This window comes from Pinus tabuliformis, chromosome 6, assembly GCF_031772625.1.
Source record: "Pinus tabuliformis cultivar Carrire ecotype Pingquan chromosome 6, CPIR1, whole genome shotgun sequence".
NCBI lineage: Eukaryota > Viridiplantae > Streptophyta > Pinopsida > Pinales > Pinaceae > Pinus > Pinus tabuliformis.
The window spans coordinates 1013608661-1013636465 of NC_142292.1; the positions used below are offsets into that span (position 1 = coordinate 1013608661).

General features: G+C 37.3%; 1 protein-coding gene across 1 annotated transcript; it reads right to left on the reverse strand.

The window, feature by feature from the left end:
- Positions 1 to 22259: 22259 nt before the first annotated feature.
- On the reverse strand, positions 22260 to 23183 carry LOC149262424 (chitin elicitor receptor kinase 1-like). Its single transcript, XM_089424518.1, has one exon. The coding sequence runs from the start codon at positions 22922 to 22924 to the stop codon at positions 22277 to 22279; it is 648 nt and encodes a 215-aa protein (XP_089280644.1). The 5' UTR covers positions 22925 to 23183; the 3' UTR covers positions 22260 to 22276.
- Positions 23184 to 27805: the final 4622 nt, after the last annotated feature.

Consider the following 27805-nt stretch of genomic DNA (forward strand, 5'->3'; position numbering starts at 1 on the left):
TCAACAATTTTATTTCCAAACCTATTTTTCTTCATTTGTGCCCCTAGATGTCTTGTTTCTGGTCTTTAGTTGGGTTATCCCTTGAACTATAGATAATAATTGTTCCCCGGGGATGCGCTGTGAAAATTTGGAGACCCAAATCCCTTACTGTAGCAAACTAATATTACTTCTCCTACTTGTTAATTCATGCAAGTTATTTACTGTGTTATACAGTAAATATTGAAGTCAATACAACTGCAACCTTCACTAATTAAATTATATGCGGAAACAAGAACTGAGCAAGAAGAAATTACACACACACAAATGACACCATTGTTTTTGGACAAATGTCCCCAGAAAAACCCAATGCGGGAAAATCGGTGCAGCAGCTAAGAGTTTGTATTATTATGCAATAGTTTCTAAACACAATCTTTGGATGCCTTACTGGCTATCTGATACAAAGAATCTGACTGGCAGAGAATTAGTGAGAAATACCTCACACTATCACTGAAGATTTGACCCTAGTCCAGCCACTGAATGGCTAGCCCCACGTTGCCTTTGCGCAGTGACTGCGTTGCTCTGCGTCACACCTTCTAGGGACTGCATCACTCCTTTTCGCTGATCGATCTGCTCGTTGGATGCTCTATCCTCTAGTCCTCCGGTCTCACACCCCGGATCCTGACACTGGATCTGATCTACTCCTCAGCAAATGCACGAATCTCCTCAAGGCCTCTGCGTTGGCTCAGCATGGCTTTACACTGCCCAGCTTGGCTCTACGCTGCCTCCTCTAGATCTCTCTCTGCCTTCTTTGCAATGTATCCTCAGATAAGGAAAATCTCCAACCGGAAAACTATCCCTGCCCCTCACTGCAAGAAATCTCCTCGATGACTTCTCTGGCAACTGTTGTGCTGCTCTCTTGAGAAATCGATCTCTTGATCTCACTCGATGCATCTACCAAATGCCCATCGAAGTCCTTCTTATAATCTTCTTGTTGAGTAATCAACGGCCCAGATTAAATTCTAATCAATGGCTCAAATCATATTGACTCGATCTCCATCTTCTTCTAGAAGATTCACACCCAATTTTATTAATACCCTTCAATTATTTTAATTTCCTAGGTTTATACTTAGGCATCCATTAAAAATAATCAATTATTTTAATAAAACTATCTCTGGGTGGAATTTCGCAAAACGATTTCTGGGTATTCTGGAATACATGTGTCCTAGCCTCCCTGCAAATTTTGATGCTTAGAGCACATCCAATGCTACCAGAAATCAACATGTTCCCCAAGGTGGGTTGCACACACCCCACACTTCCATGCACTTGGGACAAGGGATGCCTAGGTAAACATTTCCCCATGTCCCCCTTTTGGGAAACGTGGGGAGACGCAAGGGGACACATTTCCCCAGTGTGGGGAACACAATTCCTCAAAAGGGGTAGATGTCCCCAATTAATTTTACTTGAAAACAATGAGTTATGAGTGAAGAAGCTTAATATTCAACCCTAAGGCCCTACTAATGCTATGCAATTAATCGTAATGTCAAATTTTTAAAGTAAAAGTGACATTCTCTTTTATCTTTCATTTTCATCCTTTTACTTAAATTTTTAACAATGCCATGAAATGACTCAAGAATTTTGAGAACGGTTCCAAACTCATTGGATTTCATATAGAGAAAGTAGAATTTTAGATCTCACTCAAAATCCAACAGACTTAACAGTTTGTCAAGATTTCGGGATTTGCAGGATTGCAATGTTTCCATTGGATTTTGTCATGTACGAGGGTATGGAATTGGTATTTAATCAAGAGCACCAAGCCCTCTATGTGCCTCAGACTGACTCTTTGACTTGTCACTCTTTATTATTTTTGAGTTTTAGCTATATCAATTTACTATTCCAGTCATCAAATTTCAATGTCTACTATAGTTTATTTTTCTTAGTACTAATTAGATTCTTGAATGATGAATGCTAAATTTTACTTTTAAATCAATTTAGAATCTAGAGTGATGAATGATGAATTTAATTTTTAAATAAATGTAGATTCTAGGATGGTGAATAATGAATAATGAATATGGATCAATGAATTTCATTATCAAAACTCATGGTCTATGGATGAATTAATGTCCCCCTGCACTTGTGCATGCCCATCCCAGATTCTTGGTGGAACATTGCATATTTCTAGACACATCAGAGATATCTCTTTATAGGAATTCTTTAGATTTGTTTCCAAAGCAGGAAAAATACCACAATAAGCAGGGCTACAAACCTAGGCTTTTTTGATGCAATCTCAAGACCCCAATGTGCAGCTACATCATTGTGTGCAAACAAGCCCTAACCGCCTGAAATAATTTGTTGTTGGCACATAAGGAGGCAGACATCCTCCTTCCAAATGCCTCTAGGTCTTGGGAAATTAGCCTCTTCTCTTACATCTAACAACGATGACCTTTTAGCCAATTAGAAGTAGTTTTAAGTCATATTCCAGGTTCAAGGAGTTTTTAATATACCTTCCAAGATTTTTTTAAAAGAATTTAATGGGTTATTCTGGTAAATTTTAGGTGTTTTCAAGACGTGGCCTATTCATGGACACTGTTTACATAGAAATTTCCCTTCAACAAATTCTAATGCTATGGACTGAACATGCATGTGAGCATATACTTTGGCATCAAAGTTCAAGATTTGGTCAGGGTTTTCTTCAAAATCACATCAAAGATACCTCATATAGTTTAGTCAGGAGGGTACAATTTCAGTTGATGTGCAAGTTCAATTCATGACATTAGAGGTTACCTGGTGATCAAGCAAACATTTATACATGCTTTTTTGGGAACTGTGTTGTTGCCAAGAAAAGTCAACGAGGATTTTATCTGTTCTTGGAGCTTATTCTTGTTGATTGGTATGCTTGATCTGGAATGTGTTCTTGGGCCTATGCTCCCCTCAGATTGGGAAGAATACAATAGATGCATCATAAGTGCCTTCTTTGAGATGGTTTCTTAGGCTTTTATGACAGTCAAAAGCACCTTCCTTAGTGCCTTTTATCATAATCCATGTGCTGCTTGCCTTAGGTGCCAAGAAGAAAAGCACAAAGTATGGAAGGGCCAACCTATTTGTACTACTTCTACTTTGAAAGGCCAACCTTTGTTGTTTGTAATGAAACTAGTATATATATATATATATATACATGAGAAGGAAATATTTTATGATCCATTATGGTATGGGTCAAAATGCTAATCTAAGATCTATTTTGTGTTTTGGTCAGATGGTCTGAGTCATCTCATATGCCCTTGTTGGTGCCTTTTCTCCAAGCTTCGGATATGCTATTGGGAGCAAGGATTTGGACCTTTTTTGAGAGCCTTTATGGAGTATTCTATGTGTTTACATTTTCTTGTTAAAGCACTTTCTTTAGAGTTTAATATCCCCCATCACATAAGTTGCAAAAAGGAAGTCTTCAGCCTAATTTTGTCACTTGGGCAAAGAGGCATGGTTTGGGGGAAAATTTTGGCAAATTTTGGACTTAGGAAATATGGATAAATGGGTCCCACGCTCAAAAGGGGGCCCCAAGGAGGCAATACGCACCCCTTAGAGAGAGTGCAAATTAGTAGGAAGTGAGGGCCACCGAGGGGAATGAATGGGCCATGAGTATATAAGGCAAAAGGGAGGCATTTCCACACCATATTTTGACTATTACATGTCAGAATTTTACCTCTCTTGGAGTTTTTCAGCCGCAACGCAAGGGTTGGAGTGTTGTTGAGCACAAAGGGTTTCAAGCGAAATCCACACCCATTTCGGAGAACTTTGAGTGTCTCCCTGGCTATGAATTTGGGGAGTCTATTCTCGGGCTTCCACGGGGTGATATTTGCAACAAATTGAACCAATTGTGCACACTTCCTAGGTGCAAAGGCAGTGCAAGTTAGTAGTTATCCGGGCCGGCTTTAGTGATTGGGGTGCACAGAAAATTGCAAGAGAATTTCCCATCTTGGAGCCAAAATTTTGGTGGTATTTTGCAATGTTAGGTTTGGGCCATTCTTGAGGGCCGAATTCATCTATTTTTGGTAGTGCATGGGCCTCTCTGGGAAAAGCATGCATAAGCACAAGAGTTGGATAGATCGAAGGGCTAGGGGGCTGAAAGATTTGGGTGTTCCGAAGGGAGGCTTTGATTGGTTGGGGGAATTCTTCAATAGAGGGTTGAGGATTGCTTCAATGGAGAAGTTCTACAGTAGTACACACTAGTGGCCAGTTGGGCAATTCGCACCACTTGGAGGGCTTCCTCACTGCTTGGGGTTGAGCCAAACCCTTTCCAATTTTTGTGGGTTTTTGGAGAGGAGTCTGTGGGTGGAGTTTCAGGCTAATTTGGGCAGTATTCAAAGCATAAATGATCATTTCAGTTGGCAGACAACAACAACTTATTCTTTGGGCAGTGCACATCTCTCTTCTAGTGCTATTCTACACTTGGGTTAGAGACATTTTTCTAGGTTTGCTCAGCTTGCTTGGCAAGCCCAGGTTCTATCATTTCATCTCATTCTATGTACATAGTTCCGCATTATTAATAAAATGGATCAGATTATTTTGTTGGTGCCACTTGTGTGCTAATTTTGTGGTTGTGTTCTTTATTTACTTGTTGTCCCAAGTTACTATTTTGGTATGCACTGTTAATTTTTCCCTTAGGAATATTACAGTGGTATCAAAGCATGTTCTTGGCCAGTTGTGGGAGCAGGAAACTGGTGATGCCACCTCAGTATGGTGGTGTTGTATTTCACAGAGGCAGGGGTTGAGGCAGAAGAGGTCGAGGTAGAGGTTGGAACCCTGACGCTTTTTCCAACACTGAGGTAGAACATGCAAGAGGGCATGAGAACTAGGACGAAGAACCCATGGAAAACGAGGGAGAGCCTGAACTGTGGGGAAAGGAGCTGACATTGGCAGAGTTGGCAAGGCAACAAAAGCTCATGATGGACATGTTGGCAAATTCATACATGTAAACCACCATGAAATCAATGAGGATGTCTAAAAAGGTGTTGATCAATGTGGATTGGAATTTGGTAGGTGCATTGTAGAAACTAGAGGCAATACTCAATATGTGAAAGTACCCCTCTAGCAAGTGAGGGTAGTCAATTCATGTATTCTTGTTCCTAGATGGCTTCTATAGCAAGCGAAGGTAATCAATTCTTGAAGTTTTATGGCTATCTATACTTGGTTATAACCCAAAGAAACCAACTACGAACAAGAACATTTTGTGAAAAATCCTTGAACTGTAGCAACTGAGTATTATTCTCCTAACTTATGCAGTTTATTTGTCACTGTTAATTATTAATGGCAAATAGTGAATATACCACACTGCAATTCTTCACAATACAAAATACACTACGGAAATAAATACGGAATTGAGAAATAAATGCACACACGATAAAATGACACCGTTATTTTTGGATAATAGTCCCTGGAAAAACCCCGAAGCAAAATCCGGTGCAGCAAATGAGGGTTTTATTATTTTGCAGCAATTTGAGAAAATAATTGCAAATGGTTGCCTAAATGGAAAACCTTCGTAATCAGCTGGCAAAATATGCTAGAGACACCTTTTCTCCTCTGAAACTAATCTGGCCTCTCTCTGGACAACTCACACCCCTATCTAGAATTCGCAATCCCTCCAAAAATGTGCATTGCTGCTCAGAATAATTTCGCACGGTCCTAGACGTACCTCCAACTGGAACGTCTAGCCTCGCTCTACCTCTGGAAGGAATTTACTTTGCCTTCCGGACACTAATCTGGCCTTTGGCTATTGAATTGAAACTCTTCCAGCAACTCGCACAGGGGTTTCTAGCTAACTCACATTGCACAAATCGACCTCCTCTTTTCCTACCTCTGGGACATTAGGAAACTGAGGAAAATCTCCTCTGAATCTCTGCTCCCAAATCTCTGATGCTGCCTCTCTCTGATGTTGTTTCCTTGGCACGAACTGAACCCTCTCTAAATACTGCGAATTGGGGAATTCAAACTTCCTTGCTCACCAACTGTGTTGATGTCATTTCTCCAATCCCTTCGACCTACTCTTATAATCTCTCACTGGAGCATCAACAACCAAGATCTAATCATGATCGATGGCTCAAGTCATCTTAGACTCCATCAAATCACTTTTCTAGAACTCTCTAGAGAAAAATCGATTTCCTCAATCAACACCCATTAATTAATCAATTTTCCTAAGTTAGACTTAGGAACTTTTTAATTATTGATCAATTAATTTAATTGAGAGGTTTCTAAGTGTTTTCTCTCAAAAACCTTTTTTGGGTTTTGGAGTCCTTGTGTTCCTTAGCCTCTCTGACACCTTAGAGACTATAACATTTGTCTGATGCTACCATATCCGTCAAAAGCTAACACTCCCTCTTAGCGAGCAAGGTGTTCTCCACTCTCCATTATCCATTTTTCTCATCTTCTCCCTGATGAACATCTTGTATATGGACTAACTCACGCTGCTGATGTCTAACATTTGTTATACCTCCTTCCTTCACATCTTAGTTAAAGTAACTCCCTGTAACTAGAAATCACTGTGATGAAGTCAATCTGGCAAACATCGTCCACCATGCTACTGTGCATGCTTTGATCCACCTACCACCAACTGTAGTTGAATCAATTTGACCTCACATTGTTGATGCCTTTGCATTGTTTCTATCACTACACTACCATTGTAACCACTACAATAGTGAGTCTTGATCTCCCTCTAAATAGGAACTGGGAAATTACAATCTCACTTCTTGTCTCTGGAATGCTGGAAACCACTCTAGCTAGAAATCCTCTCATGGAGTCCCTCTCTGGCTGGAACTATGCCTGCTACCTGTAACTAGACAATTCGCACTGCCAGCAATCACAAAAATTTCCTGCAATAACAACTGGAAACTCAATCTCTCTTGATCTACTAAATCATTGCAACTGGCTCTGCAATTGTCTCTTGAGCCTCTGATCGCAACTAGCTCTGCACTATCTACCGAGCACCTAACTGCACCCAATTGGCTCTGCACTATCTACCGAGCACCTAACTACGCCCAATTGGCTCTGCACTATCTACCGAGCACCTAACTGCGCCCAATTAGCTCTGCACTATCTCTCAACTATCTGACTACAACTAGCTCTGCACTGTACCTCAAGAATATGACTACGCCTTGCTGAATCTTCAATCCTCCTGCTCCTCTGTATTGTGGGCCCTTGTAGCAAAGGTATTGATCTGTGTGAAGAATGCTCAACAACTGGATTTATCATCAAATAACTCAAAGAAAAATTAATTTTTGTCAAATGCGGAAAATGCTTAATGGCTTAATGATGCTCCAACAATTTAAAATTTCGAAAGATAAAGTGCTTTTAAATAACAACGTAATTTTAAACACTAACGAGATATCACATTCATGATCATTCAAGCATGCTAAATGATAAACATTAATTCCACATCAAAATTTTAGCCTTAACAGAAAAGATAAAATGTGATAAATCCCTAAGCCAAGACTGAATCTAGCAAAATATTTCCAAAATAATAATAATAATAATATTTTTATGTTTTCAAATAAAACAAGACTAAATTAACTAAAGCCTAAATAAAGAAAAGCTTTTTTTTTATACTTTTATGATTTTTAATTTTTATATTTTTTATGATTAATAGAAATAAAACTAAAATTAAAATCTAAAACTTTAATAAAACTAAAATCTAGTCTAAATTAAAGGAAACGGATCTTTGAACAAAATTTATAAAGCTCTAAACTATACAAATAAATAAAATAAAATCAACACTAAATCTAATTAAAACCTAAATGAAACTGGACTTTTTATATTTTATGCCTTTTTATAATTTTTACGATTTTAAAATTTTAAATTTTTAAAACTAAATTTTTAAATACAAACAAATCTAAAGTCCTAAAGAAGTTTTTTATGCTAAACTAAAATTAAACCCCAAAAAAAAAAAAAATTACACACTACCCTAACTATGAAAAATGACGTATCTAAACAAAAACTCAAATCTATTAAAAAAAAAATCAACCTACGCCTGCATATCAAATCGAGACTTACAGTAAGCAACCCAAAGGAAATCGATAAATTTACTTGGTGCTGCGCAGGTCGACGAAAACCTGGGGCGCAGATGGAGCTTGATCCACACAGTACGCAGGCAAAATGAAGGTCAATAAACTCAGCTTACCATACAAATTTTTGTTCGACGTGATCCCTGGCCCGTGTATATTAAAAAAAAAATGTGATTTTTGCAGGTGACATCGGAATAGTGAATGCAGGTTAGCGTGAGGTGCGTGAGGGAGAGACAGAGCTGCTGAGGAGTATGGCAGCGAAGGAGAGCTTCGATTTGACGCTGGCGGAGAAGCGGAAGAGCTGTGACGGCGGGGATGAGGGGTCTTAACGTGTTTTGCAGGTGGACGGCCAAGAGTGTGAAAGATTTGCAGGTATAGCAGCGTTTAAAAAAATTTGGATGACTACCAGCAGAGAATTGATATAGATTTGAGGGCGTTTGACGGCGGCAGAAGGGAACGCTGCTTGCAGGCAAGTCAATGGAGAACGTCGCAGTGATTGCAAGCTTTAGGAGCAGCGTGCAAGTGATGAATGCGTATGACAGAGAGGGTGGAATCGATGGTAAGACGTAGAGGTTAATGGAGAAATGCGTGGGCAGAGAAATATGCTTGCGGCAGCACGCAGGGAGTACTTTGTAAAATGAAAGACAATAGTCGAGAAGCAAGGATGTAGTTACGATGGGAAATAAAAATGCGTGGAGAATGAGGGTTTGGACAGCGGTGAATGGAGAAGCACAGGTCCAGGACCAAACTTCGAAATTTTCCCAAAAAAAATTTGCAGACTCCAGGCAACAGTAAACAGATTGCCCAAAAAAACCACTGCAGCTCTCCACGAAATTTATATTTGAAATTCCCTGCTCCAAATTTGCCTGATAGAACCCCGAAAATTTCTCAATCACCTGCACCTGTAACCTGCAAAAGAAAGGAAAACCCTAATAATATGTGCATAAAACAAAATTAAAACCCTAGATCAACGTTTACAAGTTTTGACTCTTAAACAGCCAGATTTATCAATAATCAGCAGTAATATTATCAAAATTCCAGATTTATTATGAAATATTTCAGAACTCTCTCATGTGAATCAGAAAACAAAATTAAATAATAAACCCACGATCAAAAACTGGCTGGGCTTTGCATGAAAATGCTTGCGGGAGTTGGTTGGTTCAGTCGAGAACTTCCCCAAACGCCCACTGATCTTTTTCAATAAGGGTTTCTTGCACAGCTCACTTCAACCATCAATAAAGAGAGAAAAAGCAGTACTAGATCTCAAAAGTAATGGAAATACCTGCCATTACTTCAGAAATTCTAATACCATTCAAACCCTAGCAAGTGAACAAGATACCTGTGTTCAACAATACTCTACAATAAGCTGTTACTAATGGCTGAAAATTAAAATATGCAGAAAATAAAATAGCTCACAGCACTTCCAGAGAGTAACACCAGCAAGATTTCAACCCCAAAGTCTTTCTTTATTAGCACCAGAAAAAGTTTACAAGAGAGCTTCTTCAGCACAAGACTCACAGATCGAATGATCTCAAATGACCCCTAGCACCCTATTTAAAGGAAAAATTCCCAACAGCTAGTTTGAGTGATCCACGTCAAAATGATCTTGACCATCGATGAGGATCAAGATATCTCTTAATCTCATCCGTCGAATTTTTAATGCATTAAAAAATTGAAATTCTGCATTTATTTACTCAAAATATTATTATTTTATTATTTTTAGGTTTTTTTACTTTTTTATTTTTTTATTTTTATTTAAATTTTTATTTATTTTTTTTATATTTTATAAAAAAAAAAATTTAATTTTAATTTTTCAGTTTTATTTTTAATTTTTTAATTTTTAATTTATTTTTAAATGAATCCTCGAACTTAGCCTTTGGAAAAATCACCTAGGACCTAGGACTTAGGACTTATGAGGGGATTAAAACATTTCCTAACCCTCAAGACACTTTACATCATGACTTTTAAAACTTTACATCTCAAGGGGGAAAACCCATCTGACATAGACCCTCATAAACCACCCAGTTCTGCGACACAACTATAATCTAGCAAATTAACACACTAGGATTCTCCTAAGATTCCAATGACAAAATTCATTCCGGCTTTGGGGTTAGGCTGAAGGAAAACTCTGCCGATCATGGATCGGTGAGACAAAAAACCTTCTGAAACGTAGATTATCACTAGAAAAGTAGGTCCACCTAAGCAATTTACATACATGACTCATATCTGCTAAGATTATTTACAATTCACACATGCAGACTGGGTTTACAACATAGATTGATCAAGCTGTCAATGACTGTCGAATGGCACGGACATGTCAATCAAGCGCTACCCTTTTTGCAAAGAAAAGGGGGTGTACTGCTATGGGTAGTTGACACGTAGTGGTCAACAGATACCATGTGAAAAATCCTACAGCAACTAAGTATTATTCTCCTAACTTATGCAGTTTATTTATCATTGTTAATTATTAATGGTAAATAGTGAATAAACCACAGTGAAATTCTTCACAATAAAAAATACACTGAGGAAATAAAATATGCAATTGAGAAATAGATGCACACACATAATAAAAGATAGTTATTTTTCGATAATAGTCCCCGGAAAAACCCCAAAGGGAAAACCAATGCAGCGGATGAGGATTTTACTATTATGCAGCAATTTGAGAAAATAATTACAATTGGTTGCCTAATTGGCAAACCTCCGTCAATCAACTGGCAAAATATGTTGGAGACACTGTCTCCTCTACCACTGATCCAACCTCTCCTTGGGCAACTCGCACCCCTATCTGGAATTCGCACTCCCTCCAGAAATGCGCATTTTTGCTCAGAATAATTTCGCACAGCCTTGGAACTGCCTCCAACTGGAATGTCTAGCCTCCCTCTACCTCTGGGATGAATTCGCTTTACCTTCCGGACACTGATCTGGCCTCTAGCTACTAAATCAAACCTCTTCCGGCAACTCACACAGGAGTTTCTAGCTAACTCGCACTACACAAATCGGCCTCCTCTTTTCCTGCCTCTGGGACACTAGAAAACTGAGGAAAATCTCTGTCACATCTCTACTCCCAAATCTCTAATGCTCCCTCTCTCTGATGTTGTTTCCCTGGCTCGAACTGTGCCCTCACTGAATATTGTGAACTGGGGAATTCGAACCAAGGTTACTTGGAAGCGAGGAGCAGAAGCGGGGAGCGGGAGCGGAAGCGGGAGTGGGGAGCGATATTGTCAAATGCTCCTGGATCGGGAGCGAATCAGGAGCAAATTTTTATATAATATATATTTTTATATATTTTGATGCATATATGTCAACAAAAGCATGTAGAATGATGAATTAGATATAAAAAACATAAAAACATGGATTGAACCATATAACATCAATCATCTAGAAGTTATAATCTTCATCAACCACGTCCACAAGTTAGTAACATACAACATATCGAGTCTCATGATTCATCAATCTTAAAGTTTCAAGCTTTCAAAATTCAATATATAACATTTATCATCATTGACCACTAAAGTTGTAACTTGTACTTGTAACCATTACCAAGTAACCAAACGATAACAAATAATATCTAATATGAAATGAAATGTTTCAACTTTCAACTTTCACGAACCATCATATTATTAATTCATTACCAATGAGTTATAAATGCCAACTTCAAACTTAAATTGTCATATATTGTTTACAAAAAATACCATAATAAATATGAAAGAGTCAATAGTTATGAAAAGTACTAGAAACTAAAGAAGACAAGTAAATCTATTATTTACTGCTTGACCCTCTTGCCACAAGAAATTTCTAATTTCTTGTCTCGTTCTTTATTGGGAGTCTCCTCCTACATAGTCGAACGACCTTGATGCTCTTGATTAAATACAAGTTCCATACCCTAGTACCCTAGGTGCTCTTGATTATTGGCAGTGTCCCCTGCATAGAGGGCTTGGTGCTCTTGATTAAATACAAGTTCCATACCCTAGTACATGACAAAATCCAATGGAAACATTGCAACCCCCCCAATCCTAAAATCCTGAAAAAATGATAAGTCTGTTGGATTTTAAGTGAGATCTAAAATTCTACTTTCTCCATATGAAATCCAATGAGGTAAAAACTACTCTCAAACATCTTGAGTCATTTCAAGGTAATGTTGAAAATTTAAGTAAAAAGATGAAAATGTAAGATGAAGGAGAATGTCACTTTTATTTTAAAAATTTAACATTACCATGAAGTGCATATCAACACTAGGGCCATAGGCTTGAACATTAGGTTGCCCCACTCAAAAAAAAATGTTTCAGCTCCCTCTATCACTCCTGAATTGGCAGGGAGCGAAAAAAATTTAGGGAGTGCGCTCCCGAGGTCACTCCCGATGCACTCCGAGAGCGGATTCAAGGGGGGGCGCTCCCCGGCAACCCTGATTCGAACTACCTTACTCACCGACTGTGTTGATATCACTTCTCCAATCCTTTTTGTAGAATTTCCCACTGTAGATCACATAATAATGCAATATACTAAAGCAAAATACTTGATCTACTTCTACAAACAAACTTGCAGAAGCTTAATCGATTTTGAGCAAGACCAAATATAACACATATAGCAGAGAATGAGAAATCAATCTCACATGAACATAGAAAAATACTCTGAGGAAAGCCTCAGCTAAAAACCCCGATCTCTGTATTATCATACAAGTGGAAATATGTCTGGATTACATAAAGCTTTAGCTCACAAGATATCCAGCTATCAGTACAATCCCTCAATACAGCTCATATACTGAATAGACACAACATATGCCTTCCTTCAGTCCTCCAAGCCTCCTATTTCCTTGCGTAGTTTCTCCTGGGTCCTCTAGCTGCCACCTGTGTGAATTCACCTCTCACACAACTCACCAAACTCAGAAGTAACTGTGCAATCTCTAAGGAATGAATTCCTTCTGCATGCAAGAGATATCCTCAATGGAATATTCCTGCAACTGATAGTACATTGTCCATCATCTGATCTCAACTGGGTCTCTGACTGCACTGACATGCATGAGTTATTTATGAGAGAATATTCAGTTATCTGAAGTGCAGCAGTTACATGCATGCATGCATTAACTAACTGAACTCACAATCAGTTCCACAAACTGTTGGAACTAATCTAACTGGACTTAACTCAGTTAATTGAGCTAATTAATTACAACTCAAAGTACAACTCATTCTGATCTCCTTAATCAAGGGATAACTTCCTCAATCAAAGGGGAAACTATTGCATGTCTTCACATAGACATCATGTTTGATTTTCTACAACTAATTAACTCAAGATGAATTAATTAATTATTTTACAAACAGCTGCTAAAATCAAATTCGAATTTTAATTCTCAATTTTAGTTCAGGGATTAACTAAAATTGGAATGTATCCCGAAATGCTATTTATAGCAATGCTATTTTTAGCACTTCTATATTTAGCATTTCTTGTTGCTATTTTCAACACTCCCTCTCAACAAGAAAGGGATTATCTGTCACCTAATCCTGTCTCTATGGAACTCGAACTTGCATTTTGACAATGCCTTAGTCAAAATATCTGCATCCTGTTCCTCGGTCAAAACATATAGCAGCAACATGATCCTCTTCACCACACTGTCTCGAAGATGATGATACCGATTATCGATGTGCTTGGACCTGTCATGAAATACTGGATTCTCAAAGAGTTTGATACAACTATGATTATCGTAATAGATCACAGATGGATCCATCCTCTGACCAAACAATCCAACTACAATCTTCCGCATCCAAATGGCCTCACATGCTGCCTGACTAGCAGCCATATATTCAGCCTCTGCTGAGCTAAGTGCAACTGATCTCTGTTTCCTGCTGTACCAAGAAACTGCAGCTGAACCAAGGTTGAAGATTCCTCCTGAAGTGCTCTTCCGTTCTGATGGACTCCCTGCCCAATCTGCATCTGTGAAGCCCTAAAGCTTCACTCCCTCTGTTCGTCTGTACCACAATCCATACTGAGATGTGCCTCTGAGGTATCTCAGCACATGCTTTGTTGCCTTCCAAAACAACTTGGTAGGCTGAACCATAGCTTGACTTAGCTGGTTCACCGCAAAGCACAAATCTGGTCATGTGTTCACTAGATACATCAATGAACCCACAAGCTGCCGATAAACAGTAGCAGCTACTACCTCACCTAAAGTAGCATCCTCCTTCCTCTAGTTACCAGCTAGAGGAGTCTGCATGGGCTTGCACTTCTCCATGTGGAATCGCCTGAGTATCTCATTGGCATACTTGCCTTGAGACACAAACACTTCCCCATCCTTCTGCCACACTTCCATGCCTAGAAAGTAGTGCATAAGACCCATGTCTTTCATCTCAAACTCTCTTGCAAGGTCCTCCTTGCAAGACTTGATCAACTGATCATCACTTGTCAATATCAAATCATCAACATAAAGAACAATGATCAATGGCTTACCTTCTACCATGATGTGGTAAAGGTTCGCATCTGCTTCACTCTTTGTGAAGCCCAACCCAGTGAAATAGCTGTCGATCCTGGTGTACCAAGCACGAGGTGCTTGCTTCAGCCCGTACAAAGCCCTCTTGAGTCGGCACACATGCGACTCACGATCGAAGGTCTCAAAACCTTCCGGCTGCTCAATGTACACCTCTTCCTCAATCTTCCCATTGAGGAACACAGTCTTCACATCCATCTGATGGATCTTCCAACCCATCTGAGCTGATAGTGCCAACATCGATCTGATAGATGAGTACCTTGCTACAAGAGAAAAAGTCTCATCGTAGTCGATCCCCTCGACCTATGAGAAACCACGGGCAACAAACCTTGCCTTATGTTTCTCAACACTGCCATCAGCTGCTTGCTTTACCTTGTAAAGCCATCGGGAACTCACCACTGACTTGTCCTCCGGTCTTGGGACAACATCCCAAACACAGTTCCGAACAATGGAGTCGTACTCCTCCACCATAGCATCAACCCAAACTGGTTGCTGCACTGCTTCCTCGAATGAAGAAGGTTCGGTCTCTACACACTCCCCAACCAGGGCCATGTAACCAGTGTACCGCTTGGGTGACCTCCTCTGTCTGCGCTGAGAAGATGGCTGTCCCACATTCTCTCTCACATCCAACATCAACCTGTCAACTTCCCTTGAGCGTTTCCGCCCATCTCTGGAAGACTCAACATGAGTGGATGTCTCCACTCCCAGATCCTCTGCATGCGGCTGCTCCGCATCAGTCTGAGGCTCCTCCTCCTTAGGAACTAAAAGTTCCTCCTCTGCATGCAACTTGAGCTCCCTCTCAAGTGATACTCACATGGCTTTCTGCTCGTCGAACTTCAGATCTTTGCGTACCACTGTCCTCTGACTGGTAGGCAAGAACACTCGATAGTTGTGGGGTGTATCAGTGTACCCCACAAGTATCCCCAACTCAGTTGTTGGATCTAGCTTCTTCCGGGCATCTTTGGTCACATGGCAATAAACCAATGATCCAAAGATCCTGAAGTGACTCACATCTGGTCTCTTCCCGGAAAAGGCCTCCATTGGTGTCTTCATTCCCAGTATACGATGCGGGCTTCTATTCTGCAAGTATACTGTTGTATTGCATGCCTCAGCCCACAAATGAAGTGGTAGGCTTTGGTCATGCAGCATCGCCCGAGCTGCTCCCACAATCGATCTATTCTTCCTTTCGGCCACCCCATTCTGCTGTGGGTTATGGGGTGTCGTCAACTCCCGTTTAATTCCTTCTGCTGCACAAAAGTCCTTAAACTGTTGGGAGACATACTCTCCACCATTGTTGCTTCACAAGGCCCTTATTTTCTTTCCAAATTCTTTCTCTGCCAAGGCTTTCAACTCACAAAACCTTGAGAAGGTTTGATCCTTCTTCTGCATAAAGTAGATCCAACATCTACGAGAAAAATTATCAATAAAAATAGCATAGTACCTTTGTTTAGCAGTGGAGGCTATAGAGAATGGTCCACACACATCTGTATGAACTCGCACCAGGATTTCTCCAGCTCTACTGTCTCGATCTTGAAAGGAAGATTTCGCATACTTACCCAAGATACAACCTTTGCATGTATCCATTTGCTCCAGTTTTCCCTTGGGAAGTCCGGTAGAAATCTGTTGCATGATCTTCAAGGCCCATGGTGCAAGTGGCCCAATCTTCTATGCCATAGTTCACCAACATCTTTGCTCTGCACCAACTTTGCTTTGGAACTCAATGCAGCACAGTCGTCTACCTCTAGCTTGTAGAGATTCTTTACTCAAATCCCAATCTTCTTGGTCTGTCCAGTGCCGATATGCCTCGGGAATGCCTTTCCTTTACTAAAGAATATATCATAGCCTTTGTCTTCTAGCATAGCAACGGACACAAGATTCTTCTTCAGACCCAGCACATACTTTACATCAGTCAGGGTGAGAGGAGCTCCATGCTCCCTCTGAAACACAACCGTACCTTCACCTGAAACATGGTACTTTCCATCATCGCCCATCTCGATCCGCATCTGGAGGTCCTTCTCCTCCAAGGTACTGAAAATATTCTTGTCGCTAGTCATGTGGAATGAAGCTCCACTGTCCAGGTACCAAACACACCCCACCATCGATGAAACCATACATGCGATGAGGGTGAAATCCAATTCGAACTGTGAGGCCAATGCCTCACCATCTGATCCCTTCGAGGATCCCTTCTTGGATTTCTTCTGTGGACAATTCGTAGCATAATGGCCCACCTCATGACAATGAAAGCATCTCACTTTCGATTTGTCAATCTTCTTCCCACCATGGGAAGAACTGGATTTGGAATGGGACGCCTTCCCTTTCCCTTTCCTCGCCTTACTCGCTAAGGCTAGATTTTCTTCATCATCTTGCTTTGATGAAGATCCATCTCTGGTGCTTCTCCTTATCTCCTCTTGCATCAGATCCGACCAAAGTCGTTCCCAATCTGGAAGTTTCTCTCTTCCATTTACCGAGTCTTGGTAGCTATGCCAACTCTTAGAAAGACTAAGGAGAGCAAGACTCACCATGTTATCATCGGCTGTCGTGATCAATACACTTCCAAGCTCATCCCTGCAGGTGGTGAGCTTGTTCAGATATGGAGAGATCGTGTCGCCCTTTTCACACTTGATTTTCCGAACGTGTCGCCCTTTTCACACTTGATTTTCCGAAGCTTGTCTTTCAGCGCCAGCTTCTTCTGATCGTTGTTGTTCTGATATAGATCCTTCAATGTTTTCCACATTGAAAATGGTGTCTCCTTCCCATGGAGACTTGAGACTATGTGGTCTCGAACTCCCTCCAAAAGGATTCTCCTCGCTCTAGCCACACATTTCTTCCATTCCGCCAATTCTTGGGCATTAGCAGCTGCTGGCTTGGAGACTTCTTCATCAATGAAGTCTTTCAAACCGTTTTCCTCTAATACTGCTTCCATGCGATCCTTCCAGGCTATATAATTCGAGCTGCCATCAAGGGCATACTCGAGTCTCAAACCGTTGAACGGCATTGGTGAAATTTGAGATGTGATAAGAATTCGATTTCTATAATCAGGAACTTCAGACTTCAAACTTCTCCCTTGTTTGTATATTGTTCTTCGCTTTGATCACCTTTGCTTTGATACCATGTAGAATTTCCCACTGTAGAGCACCTGATAATGCAATATACTAAAGCAAAATATTTGATCTACTTCTACAAACAAACTTGCGGAAGCTTAATCGATTTTGAGCAAGATCAAATAGAACACATATAACAGAGAATGAGAAATCAATCACACATGAACACAGAAGAATACTCTGGGGAAAGCCTCAGCTAAAAACCTCGATCTCTGTATTATCATACAAGTGGAAATATGTCTGGATTACACAAAGCTTTAGCTCACAAGCTATCCAACTCTCAGTACAATCCCTCAATACAGCTCATAGACTGAATAGACACAACATATGCCTTCCTTCAGTCCTCCAAGCCTCCTATTTCCTTGCGCAGTTTCTCCTGGGTCCTCTGGTTGCCACCTGTGTGAATTCACCTCTCACACAACTCACCAAACTCAGAAGTAACTGCGCAATCTCCAAGGAATGAATTCCTTCTGCATGCAAAAGATATCCTCAATGGAATATTCCTGCAACTAATAGTACACTGTCCCATCATATGATCTCAACTGGGTCTCTAACTGAACTGACATGCATAAGTTATTTATGAGAGAATATTCAGTTATCTAAAGTGCAGCAGTTACATGCATACATGCATTAACTAACTGAACTCACAATCAGTTCCACAAACTGTTGGAACTAATCTAACTAGACTTAACTCAGTTAACTGAGCTAACTAATTACCACTCAAAGTACAACTCATCCTGATCTCCTTAATCAAGGGATAACTTCCTCAATCAAAGGGGAAATTGTTGCATGTCTTCACATAAACTTCATGTTTGATTTTCTACAACTAATTAACTCAAGATGAATTAATTAGTTATTTTACAAACAGCTGCTAAAATCAAATTTGAATTTTAATTCTCAATTTTAGTTCAGGGACTAACTAAAATTGGAATGTATCCCGAAATGCTATTTATAACAATGATATTTTTAGCACTTCTATATTTAGCATTTTTTGTTGCTATTTTCAACACCTTCGACCTACTCTTATAATCTCTTGTTGGAGCATCAACGGCCAAGATCTAATCATGATCAATGGCTCAAATCATTTTAGACTCCGTCAAATCACTTTTCTGGAATTCTCTAGAGAAAATTTGATTTTCTCAATTAATACCCATTAATTAATCAATTTTTCTAAGTTAGACTTGGGAACTTTTTAATTATTGATCAATTAATTTAATTGAGAGGTTTTTAAGTGTTTTCTCTTGAAACCTTTTCTAGGTTTGGAGTCTTTGTGTTCCTTAGCCTCTTTGACACCATAGAGACTAGAACACATGTCCAATGCTATCATATCCATTAAAAACTAACACATTTCTTCTTGAACTTGTCTACATCCTAGTCAACTAAAAGTAAGGGAAAGTGATTTTTACATGTGGCCTTATTCAATTCTCAATAATCTATATTACTCACCACTCATCTTTTTCCCTTGTAGGCACTTCCAAAAGGGTTGAATCCCACCCACTACTATATATTCTATAGATAAATCTTGCATCTAATAGGACTGAGATCTCCTTTGAGGCTACTTAGTATGCCTACCATCATCTTTCAAGACCATTTTCAAGAGCATTACACAAGAATAGATCAAGTGTCCCCCATAGCCCAAGTGGGATGGGCACTACTCTTCGTTTGCACTTTTAACCATTCATTTAAAAGTTTTCCCTTTCATTTTTCTTTTATTGGCAATCTAGGGTTTGATCAAATTAAATTTGTGGATTTAGATTGCAAATTTTCAAGTCTTAGGATAACAGTTTTCAGATCTAAATTACGCTTGAAAGTTTCTCGCAAATCATTTATGTTTTTTCATGCTCAAAACATTTAAACATTTGCATTTCCTTTTTGGATCTAATAAGCTAAACTCTAATGTTTTGCAGATCCTTTCACTAGATGGTTGATTGGACTAAACAATACTTATGGGCTAATAATTTCAAGGTCTTAGATCGATCTGACAATCTCTCATAATGCTGGAAAACTCATCAAAATTTAATCCACACATAGGTATATGCTCTATTAGATGTTTCATGACTTTCATCATTTATGTGCTCAAGAGTCAAAATCATTGAAGACACTAGACTGATGCACTAAGAACATAAACGCTGTGTTAAAAGAGTGTAACGATTATTTTTTTAGTATGGCTAACTCGCGGGTTCATCACTATTCCAGACATATAGATGCTCTCTTTGAATTCTTTATGAAAAACTATGCTTGAACAGTAAATAAATGCTAATTTCGCTTAAGAAAATATCTAAACGAATTGATCACTAAGCCTAATGCTTCAGATTTGCATTGCTAGAAGGTTTTGAAACAATGGCATTTAATTGGTTGGTTATTTAACCTGTTAAGGGTTTAAAAATGAAATCTTCCATATGTTTGGAACCTGATCATTTTTTGTTGCACTTGATTCACATTCTAACACATGAAAAGTTTCAGATTTAAGTTGATCATGGCACACAGCACAACATTCTTTATCTCCATTGATTGTCTGGTTATAGTCTTGTGGCACAAACAGTTTATGGATTGATTTGAACATGCACCAGTACTGTTTCCTGCTTTGAGATCTGATATAACTCATGCATCGAATCAACTAGTTTAAGCCTTGAACGACTTGCAACAAGTGCCAAACCACCCATACATATGGATTGTTGGTTCATTGATTTGCTGTTTACTGCTTACTGGCGACTAAGTTTACATTTGGAATTCAGTTTCATGAACTGGAATTTGATTTATGGTCTAAAGTCATCCAAGGGTCAAACTAGAATTCTGAAAGCTATGCTAAAAGGGCTCAACGCTTCATAATTGATACAAATACCACTTGCTGGTAGAATCTCTACATATTTAATTGTTTGGTAGACATTTAAATATGTTCTAACAGCGCTAACTAATTTAGACTCGAGTTTTTTCAGAGTATGGTTTAATTCTCATACTAAGAATTGATATCTCAATGGCTTCAAATTCTGAATCAAATCCACATTTCTAAATCTGGTCTGCACTTGTAAATCTGTGGCAAACTACTCACTGATTGATTTCATGGTCCCTTTCTAGAAATAACATGTGAACTTATGCTTCATATTTGCTTCATTACCGTCTTCAAATTTGCGCACTGATTTTAGTTATATTATAACAGCAATATTATTTCTGGGCTGAAGGAACCAAACCACACTCAAATATGCAACATGTGAACTTATGATTCATATTTGCTTCATTACCGTCTTCAAATTTGACCACTGATTCTTGTTATATTGTAACAGCAATATTATTTCTGGGCTGAAGGAACCAAAACACACTCAAATATGTTGATCTAATAACTTATTTCAAGGCTTGAACGTGCTGATGAGCGTAGCAAATGTTCGAATGTTTAAATTGGTTCATATTTTATATAGGCACATTGATTAAATCGATGTTTGATATGGTCACCTTAAACTGAACTCATTTAATGCTGGAACTCATCTCTGCTTAGGCTCTATCTATGGGCAATAAGCACAGTTAAAATCAGGGCACATTAAAGGGGTGCCGTAGTACAGTTTAATGTGATTTGACCAATGTTTGAATTATCAAATCCCCTTGTTAGTTAGATCTTGATTTAAACAAAGTATAATCCTCACAAAACTGCCGCTTAAACCAAAGTGTAAATGTTTTTATGGATAAGACATACACATATATTGCATGGTTTGTTAAGCATTTGAATGTTTTCTCTTACATTTGAATGTCAGTGACAATGGGTGGCTTGCCTGATAATCTATGCAAGAATTTGAGTGGTGACACGCCATACCATGAATATAAAGTCCTATGGGGTGTCATTTCTTGAAATCGCAAGACACTGTTCTTTGTCGAAGTGCTTCCTGTAAGGTTTAAGGTGAATCTAACTGATTGTATTCTTACTTTTTCCATGAGATATATTAAGAAACTTATGGTTGCTTCCGGCTGGCATTAATTAGATGAAGAGATAAAATAACACAATCAGAAATTCGCTAACATTATTCATCAAGTATTTCAATTGAGTTATCTTAATGGCATATACCATGCAGATACGCTTGGCTGGGCTGAGAAGTATATATAATCCTCTCACAATAAAGAAAATAAATAAACAAGTTTATAAAAACTTAGAAATTTATTTATATATATAAGTTGCTATAAACTTGTTTATTTATTTATTTTTTATTGTGAGAGGGTTATATATTTATATACTCTCAGGCGGACACAAGCTGCCGGAGTTTAACAAATAATGGAAACTGACCCTTAATTTAGTAGGATGGCTGAGTCCTGCCGATTTTAATTGGGAGGGACGAAAACAAAATTTAAACGAGCTTCACGTTGAAATATTTGAAGAATGCTGTCAAGTTTAAATTTGTGTGGAACAGGTAGGCTGAATTCCTTAAAGTGCCCCGTCCGAGAACAGAATCTCTGATTGGCATGGCTTAATTTTATAATTTCTATAAAATAATATTTATCCTAAATAATACTTGACAACCATGGAATTTGTTAGGGAAAATCTCATTTACTTCAAAATCATAGGCCCCTTGAAAGAGGCCATTCGTATTTAAGATAACTGAATGTGTTGCAAATTAAGCTGGTAAGAATTAGTGGCCACAGAAGTCGTACACAGAAGCAGAAGCAGATTTAATATATTGAAGAAAAGTAAGCAGTCACTCACCTTGATTGGGCACGAAAGCAATCCCGCTGGCGTCGGTAAAATCCACAGTAGGATTGTACTTTTTCAACAAGTCGGCGGGGACAGTGTAGGTTTTGGTGAGAACGGCGAGATTGTCGATAGTGGCATTGAGAGGGTATGTGAGGAAGAGCCCATAGGCTTTATTGATAGAAGCATCCCCGCACGAACAATTGATACTGACATTCAGTGTTGCACCGGGCGGAATAGAAGTCGCGGTATAAGAATTCACATTCTGCAGCGCTGAGACAGTGGTGAGGTTCGCATAAATAGTGTTTGCAATTTTGTCATAGGTGTCGCCACCAGCCGCGATATACTGAAACATATGTCCCAGGTACCTGTTATTGCCCTCACCCAGGCAATCACACGAGAAGGGAATCCTGATCGTAATTCTCGCCTCTATATAATTTGGATCGGTGAAGCTATCTGGGTTCCAGTTCTTGAGGGTTTCGTAATTGATCTCATTATCAAAGAGACTTGAAATATATGTTAAGTTATAGTTCTGATTGACGTAATAATTGCCAAGAGCCACTTTACAGCCTGTGCATTTGGCTTCTGCGTCTGAGAAATAGAAAGGCAATAGACATAGCCATAAGAAGAAATGGGATGGACGCACTGATGCCATATCCTTCAGTGTTTGGTTAGTCAACTCGTCCGCCTTACACCCACTTTCATTCGCAGGCCGCCATTGACTTCTGGTTAGAGACCCATCTTACTACGCCTCCACGTCATTCATTCACTTTCACTTTTCTGACCGGGGCTCGATCATTGAACCTATTTATTGTAAGCGCAGGGCCCGCTAGAAGACTGAATCATACATATACTCACATTGACTCTGCCATGCTCCATAGAGCCTCATTTGAATGATATGGTCAAACCCCTTTTTTATTTTGCATTTTACCACTATAATATGATACAAGGAGTTGTTTTGCAGGGTGTACCTCACCAATTTCTTCTTTAATTCTATTTAATTTGTTTTTCTTCTCTTCTAATTATAATTATTACATGGATGGAGAGGTGTCTTTACGAAGGAAGAGAGAATTCAGTATTTTAATTTGATTATATTTCTTAAAAGAGTATTTTGTATTTTAGTTTTATTATTAATAAATATTAAGTTAATTATAGAAAGAGAGTATTTTAATTTTAATTTTTTTTAAGTTTGGTAAGATAATATTTTTATCATGTCTAATATATTATCTCGATTGAGGTGTGAAATTGAACCAGTGATGTCTTAACAGAGTACATGATCACCACCGATCACTTAGATTAAGGTGTGTCTTAGCAGAGCACATGATCACCACCAGTGACTTCTGATTAAGGTGTGCCTTAAGAGAGCACCTACCTGATCACCACCGATGTCTTAGCAGAGCACATGATCACCACCAGTGACTTCTGATTAAGGTGTGCCTTAAGAGAGCACCTAATCACCATCTATCCAAAACCCGGTGGACTATTTAGTCCATTTTTAATTTGATTATATGTCTCAAAAGAGTATTTAGTATTTTAATTTAATTATCCGTAAGTATTAAATTAATGATAGGAATCAAGGAGTGTCTTAAGAGAGCACCCGATCACCATCTATCTAAGACCCATGGACTATTTAGTCCATTTTTAATTTGATTATATGTCTCAAAAGAGTATTTAGTATTTTAATTTAATTATGAATAAATATTAAGTTAATGATAGTGTTTAAGTATTTAGTGTGATATCTAAATATTCAAGTAGTTGATATCAATTTAATGATAGTGATTTAATGTGCAAGGACTATTTAGTCCATTTTTAATTTGATTATATGTCTTATAAGAGTATTTAGTATTTTAATTTAATTATCAATAATATTAAGTTAATGATAGTGCTTTTAATTTAATTATGAACAAATATTAAGTTAATGATAGTGTTTAAGTATTTAATGTGATATCTAAATATTTAAGCGGTTTCGCCATCTCTGTGAGAATACACACATAGAGGATGAAAATCACTTCCTCTTAGAGTGCTCTTAGAGTGCCCCGCCGACAACCACATTAGATCTCAGTTTCAAAATCTTTGTTGCAATACCGACCTTCCTAGCCTTTTAAGTTGTCAAAATTACAGTGAGCTCGGGAGGCTTCTCTCCAAGCTTTTTGAGCATAGGAATAAAATCTTAATCAAAACTAAATAATTCGTTTTTTTAGGTCCGATAGACCAAAGTTTGGTCTCAGTGGACGTTAACCATCATCATCATCATCAATTTAATAATAGTGATTTAATGGACTATTTAGTCCATTTTTAATTTGATCATATGTCTCAAAAGAGTATTTAGTGTTTTAATTTAATTATCAATAAATATTAAATTAATGATAGGAATTTAATGTGCAAAATTCAATAGTAGGTGGTTAATTTGTTTTTTTTCTGTTTTCTCTTTGTTAATTTGTGTATCTTGATTGAAACGACTAATGTTTCATGTGGACAAGAAAAACTAAGATAGGTTCATTCATGAGCAGAGAGGGATCAAATTTCTTTGGGTGCAAATTTATTTTAGAGTACAAAAAAAATGTGTAAATTTTTATTGTTTAAATTGTATTTTTGAATGTTATAGAGATTACATAATATGTGTATTGAGTCATTTTATAAATATTTTTAAGTATATGTGAATATTAATTCATATTAAAATATTTTATTCATCACTCACCTTAGATATTTTATTCTATATAACATTAAAATATTTTCTTTTAACATTTTTTCTATATATAGATACATATGAAGTTGACATCACGTGTTAAATTGTTATTTTGATTTAAGGTGGATGAGGATCTATTGATTTTTTTTTTATTATTTTTTTTTTAATTGATGGCCTAGATTGATTTTCAAAGGAATGTGTTGAGCATATTTTTAGTCTTAATGTTTATCAGTCACTATAGTGTGTTACAAAGTTTATTAGGTTGCAGTGACTTTTAATAAATTTAAAAAATTAGATTCGTGCCACATGGCTCCCTCTTCAATTTCCTAGAGATTTTCATATTCTAATTAGATGGGGAAATCAATATATAAACAAATTTTATTTAACAAAGTAGTCCATTTTACAAAAAGATATGTAATTCATTTTTTGTTCTAAAATTAAATTAGATTCCTGCCACACCAATTTCCTAGGGATTTGAGATTATTTCAATTCTAATAAGTTCATATTCTAATAGATGGGGAAGTTAACATATAAGTAAATTTATTTAGCAAAATGGTTTACTTTACAATAAGATGTGTAATTCTTTTTTTTCTCAAGTACATGGTTTAATTAGGTAAATGTGTACATTGTTAAGGCATTCTTCTTGTTGAAATAGTTTTTTATATTTATAAAGTCTTCCATTATATCAACCACATTGATATTTTTAATATGATTGTACACGTGTGTGTATACATATATATAATTCATATATTTTTTATAATTAATAACAACAATAATTTAAAATAAAATTTTCCAAGAGAAAAAATAGATTGACAACATAAATTTTAACTCTAAAAATCTTCACACTCAAATTTTTAATAATAATAAAAATAAAAAAATTAAGATTTATCTTAAAAATAATAATATCTTTTTTAATTTTTCAATTTAATTAAAAAAAATATCACAGTACATTCAACTTCTATTGCATTCACATTAAACTTTTATTATATTTTTATGGTTATATATGTATAATTGTAAAATAGCAAACCTCGTAATGTAATGACAAGCTTATTTTGGTCTTGAAAATAATTGTAAAACAGCAAACCTCGTAATGTGGGATAAAAAGAAGTTCCTCTTTGAAACTTTAGTCACTCCTGTTATCTTATATGGTTGTGAGGTTTGGGGTTGCAGCATCTCCAGAGAATCATGGAGAAAAATTGAGCAAATCCAGAAGCGTTTTATAACTTATAACCTGAAAATTAAAAGTAATACACCCTATCATATTCTCCTTATAGAAGCAGGTCTTTCCTCTATTGAGAGCCTAGCTATGCTTAGGTTTCTGTTTTACAAGCACAAACTCAATAACATAGACGATCATAGACTTCCTAAGCTAGCTTTAAATTCCAGCCAAAACCACCTAAGGCTCAATCGAGGGTGGCATAAAGACACAAGGACCTGGTTAAACTATTGGGAGATCAACAAAAGTTATGCATTGCAAAACATAAATAACATTAAAGATATTGTTACTTCTAAGTTCAAAGAAAAAATGTGGTGTGAGAAAGATTTAGCGGCTAAAAGAAAATTAAGTTATTATAAGAAAGTCATCAACCCCACCCTAGAAGATAAAAAGTATCTCTCTATTTTAACTAGCTCAAAGAAGAAAATTAATATAGCAAAGATTAGAACGAATTCTCATGAGCTCCATAGTGAAACAGGTCATTGGGCAGTTCCTAAAACGTCATGGATGGAAAGGATCTGCCATATATGTGAGAATAGGAACATCGAGGATGAAAACCACTTCCTCTTAGAGTGCCCCGCGTACAACCACATTAGATCTCAGTTTCACAATCTTTGTTACAATACTGACCTTCCTAGCCTTTTACAATGTCAAAATTATAGTGAGCTCGAGAGGCTTCTCTCCAAGCTTTTTGAGCATAGGAATAAAATCTTAAATCAAAATAAATAATTTGTTTCTTTAGGTCCAATAGACCATTGTTTAATCTCAACGGACGTTAACCACCATCACCATCATCATCATCATATAAATATAAAATTAAAAATAATAATTTAAAATAATATTATGATTTTTTTTAAATATAAAATATATTACAAAATAAATACTTTAATATATATTATAAATTGATATATTCATATCAATTTACTGGATTATAATTTATCATATTCATTACTACTAACCATTTTTTACCTTGATAATGCTTCTTACATTTAAAAAAACCATACTAGTGTCGAAAAAATCTAGTGTCTACTTAATGTCAATATCATCATTTTGAGTTTCAAACAATTTTGTAACCATAAAAATAAGATTTTACGGCAGTTGACCATTCACAACCACCCATTGACCAACAATTTGGTTTTCACATTTCCTAAAGTGATGCAATGAGTCAATAGTGAAAGTCACTTATAGAAGGAGATCACGATGTCAAATTAGTGGAATGCTTTGTATTTTCAAGAAAATGTGTAGGAGGGATCCTTTCTAGAGGAAATCAATTGCTCCAAACCTTTGATGTTGCAAGGAATTTTGTCCATGGAACCATTTTTAAAAATTTGGGATTTATTAAAGCTTTGAATTTTTAATAATGAGTTTATTAAATTGATTTGTAATATTTTCAATGCATTATGTTGAATTCTATTGATTTCTTTAATCATTAGTTAAGTGGTTATCTTTTGAATATATAAATTAGGGTGGGGTAATACATTACTGCAAGGATTAGGGAGAGAAGATTAAAGTAAGAAGTTGAATCATGTTAGAGGGGACTACGCTATGGAGATGTTGTAGAATAAAATAATAACTATCAAAGCAGAAATCAAACCAAAAGCAAGAGAGGCATGTAGAGGTGTTGGAGATCACAA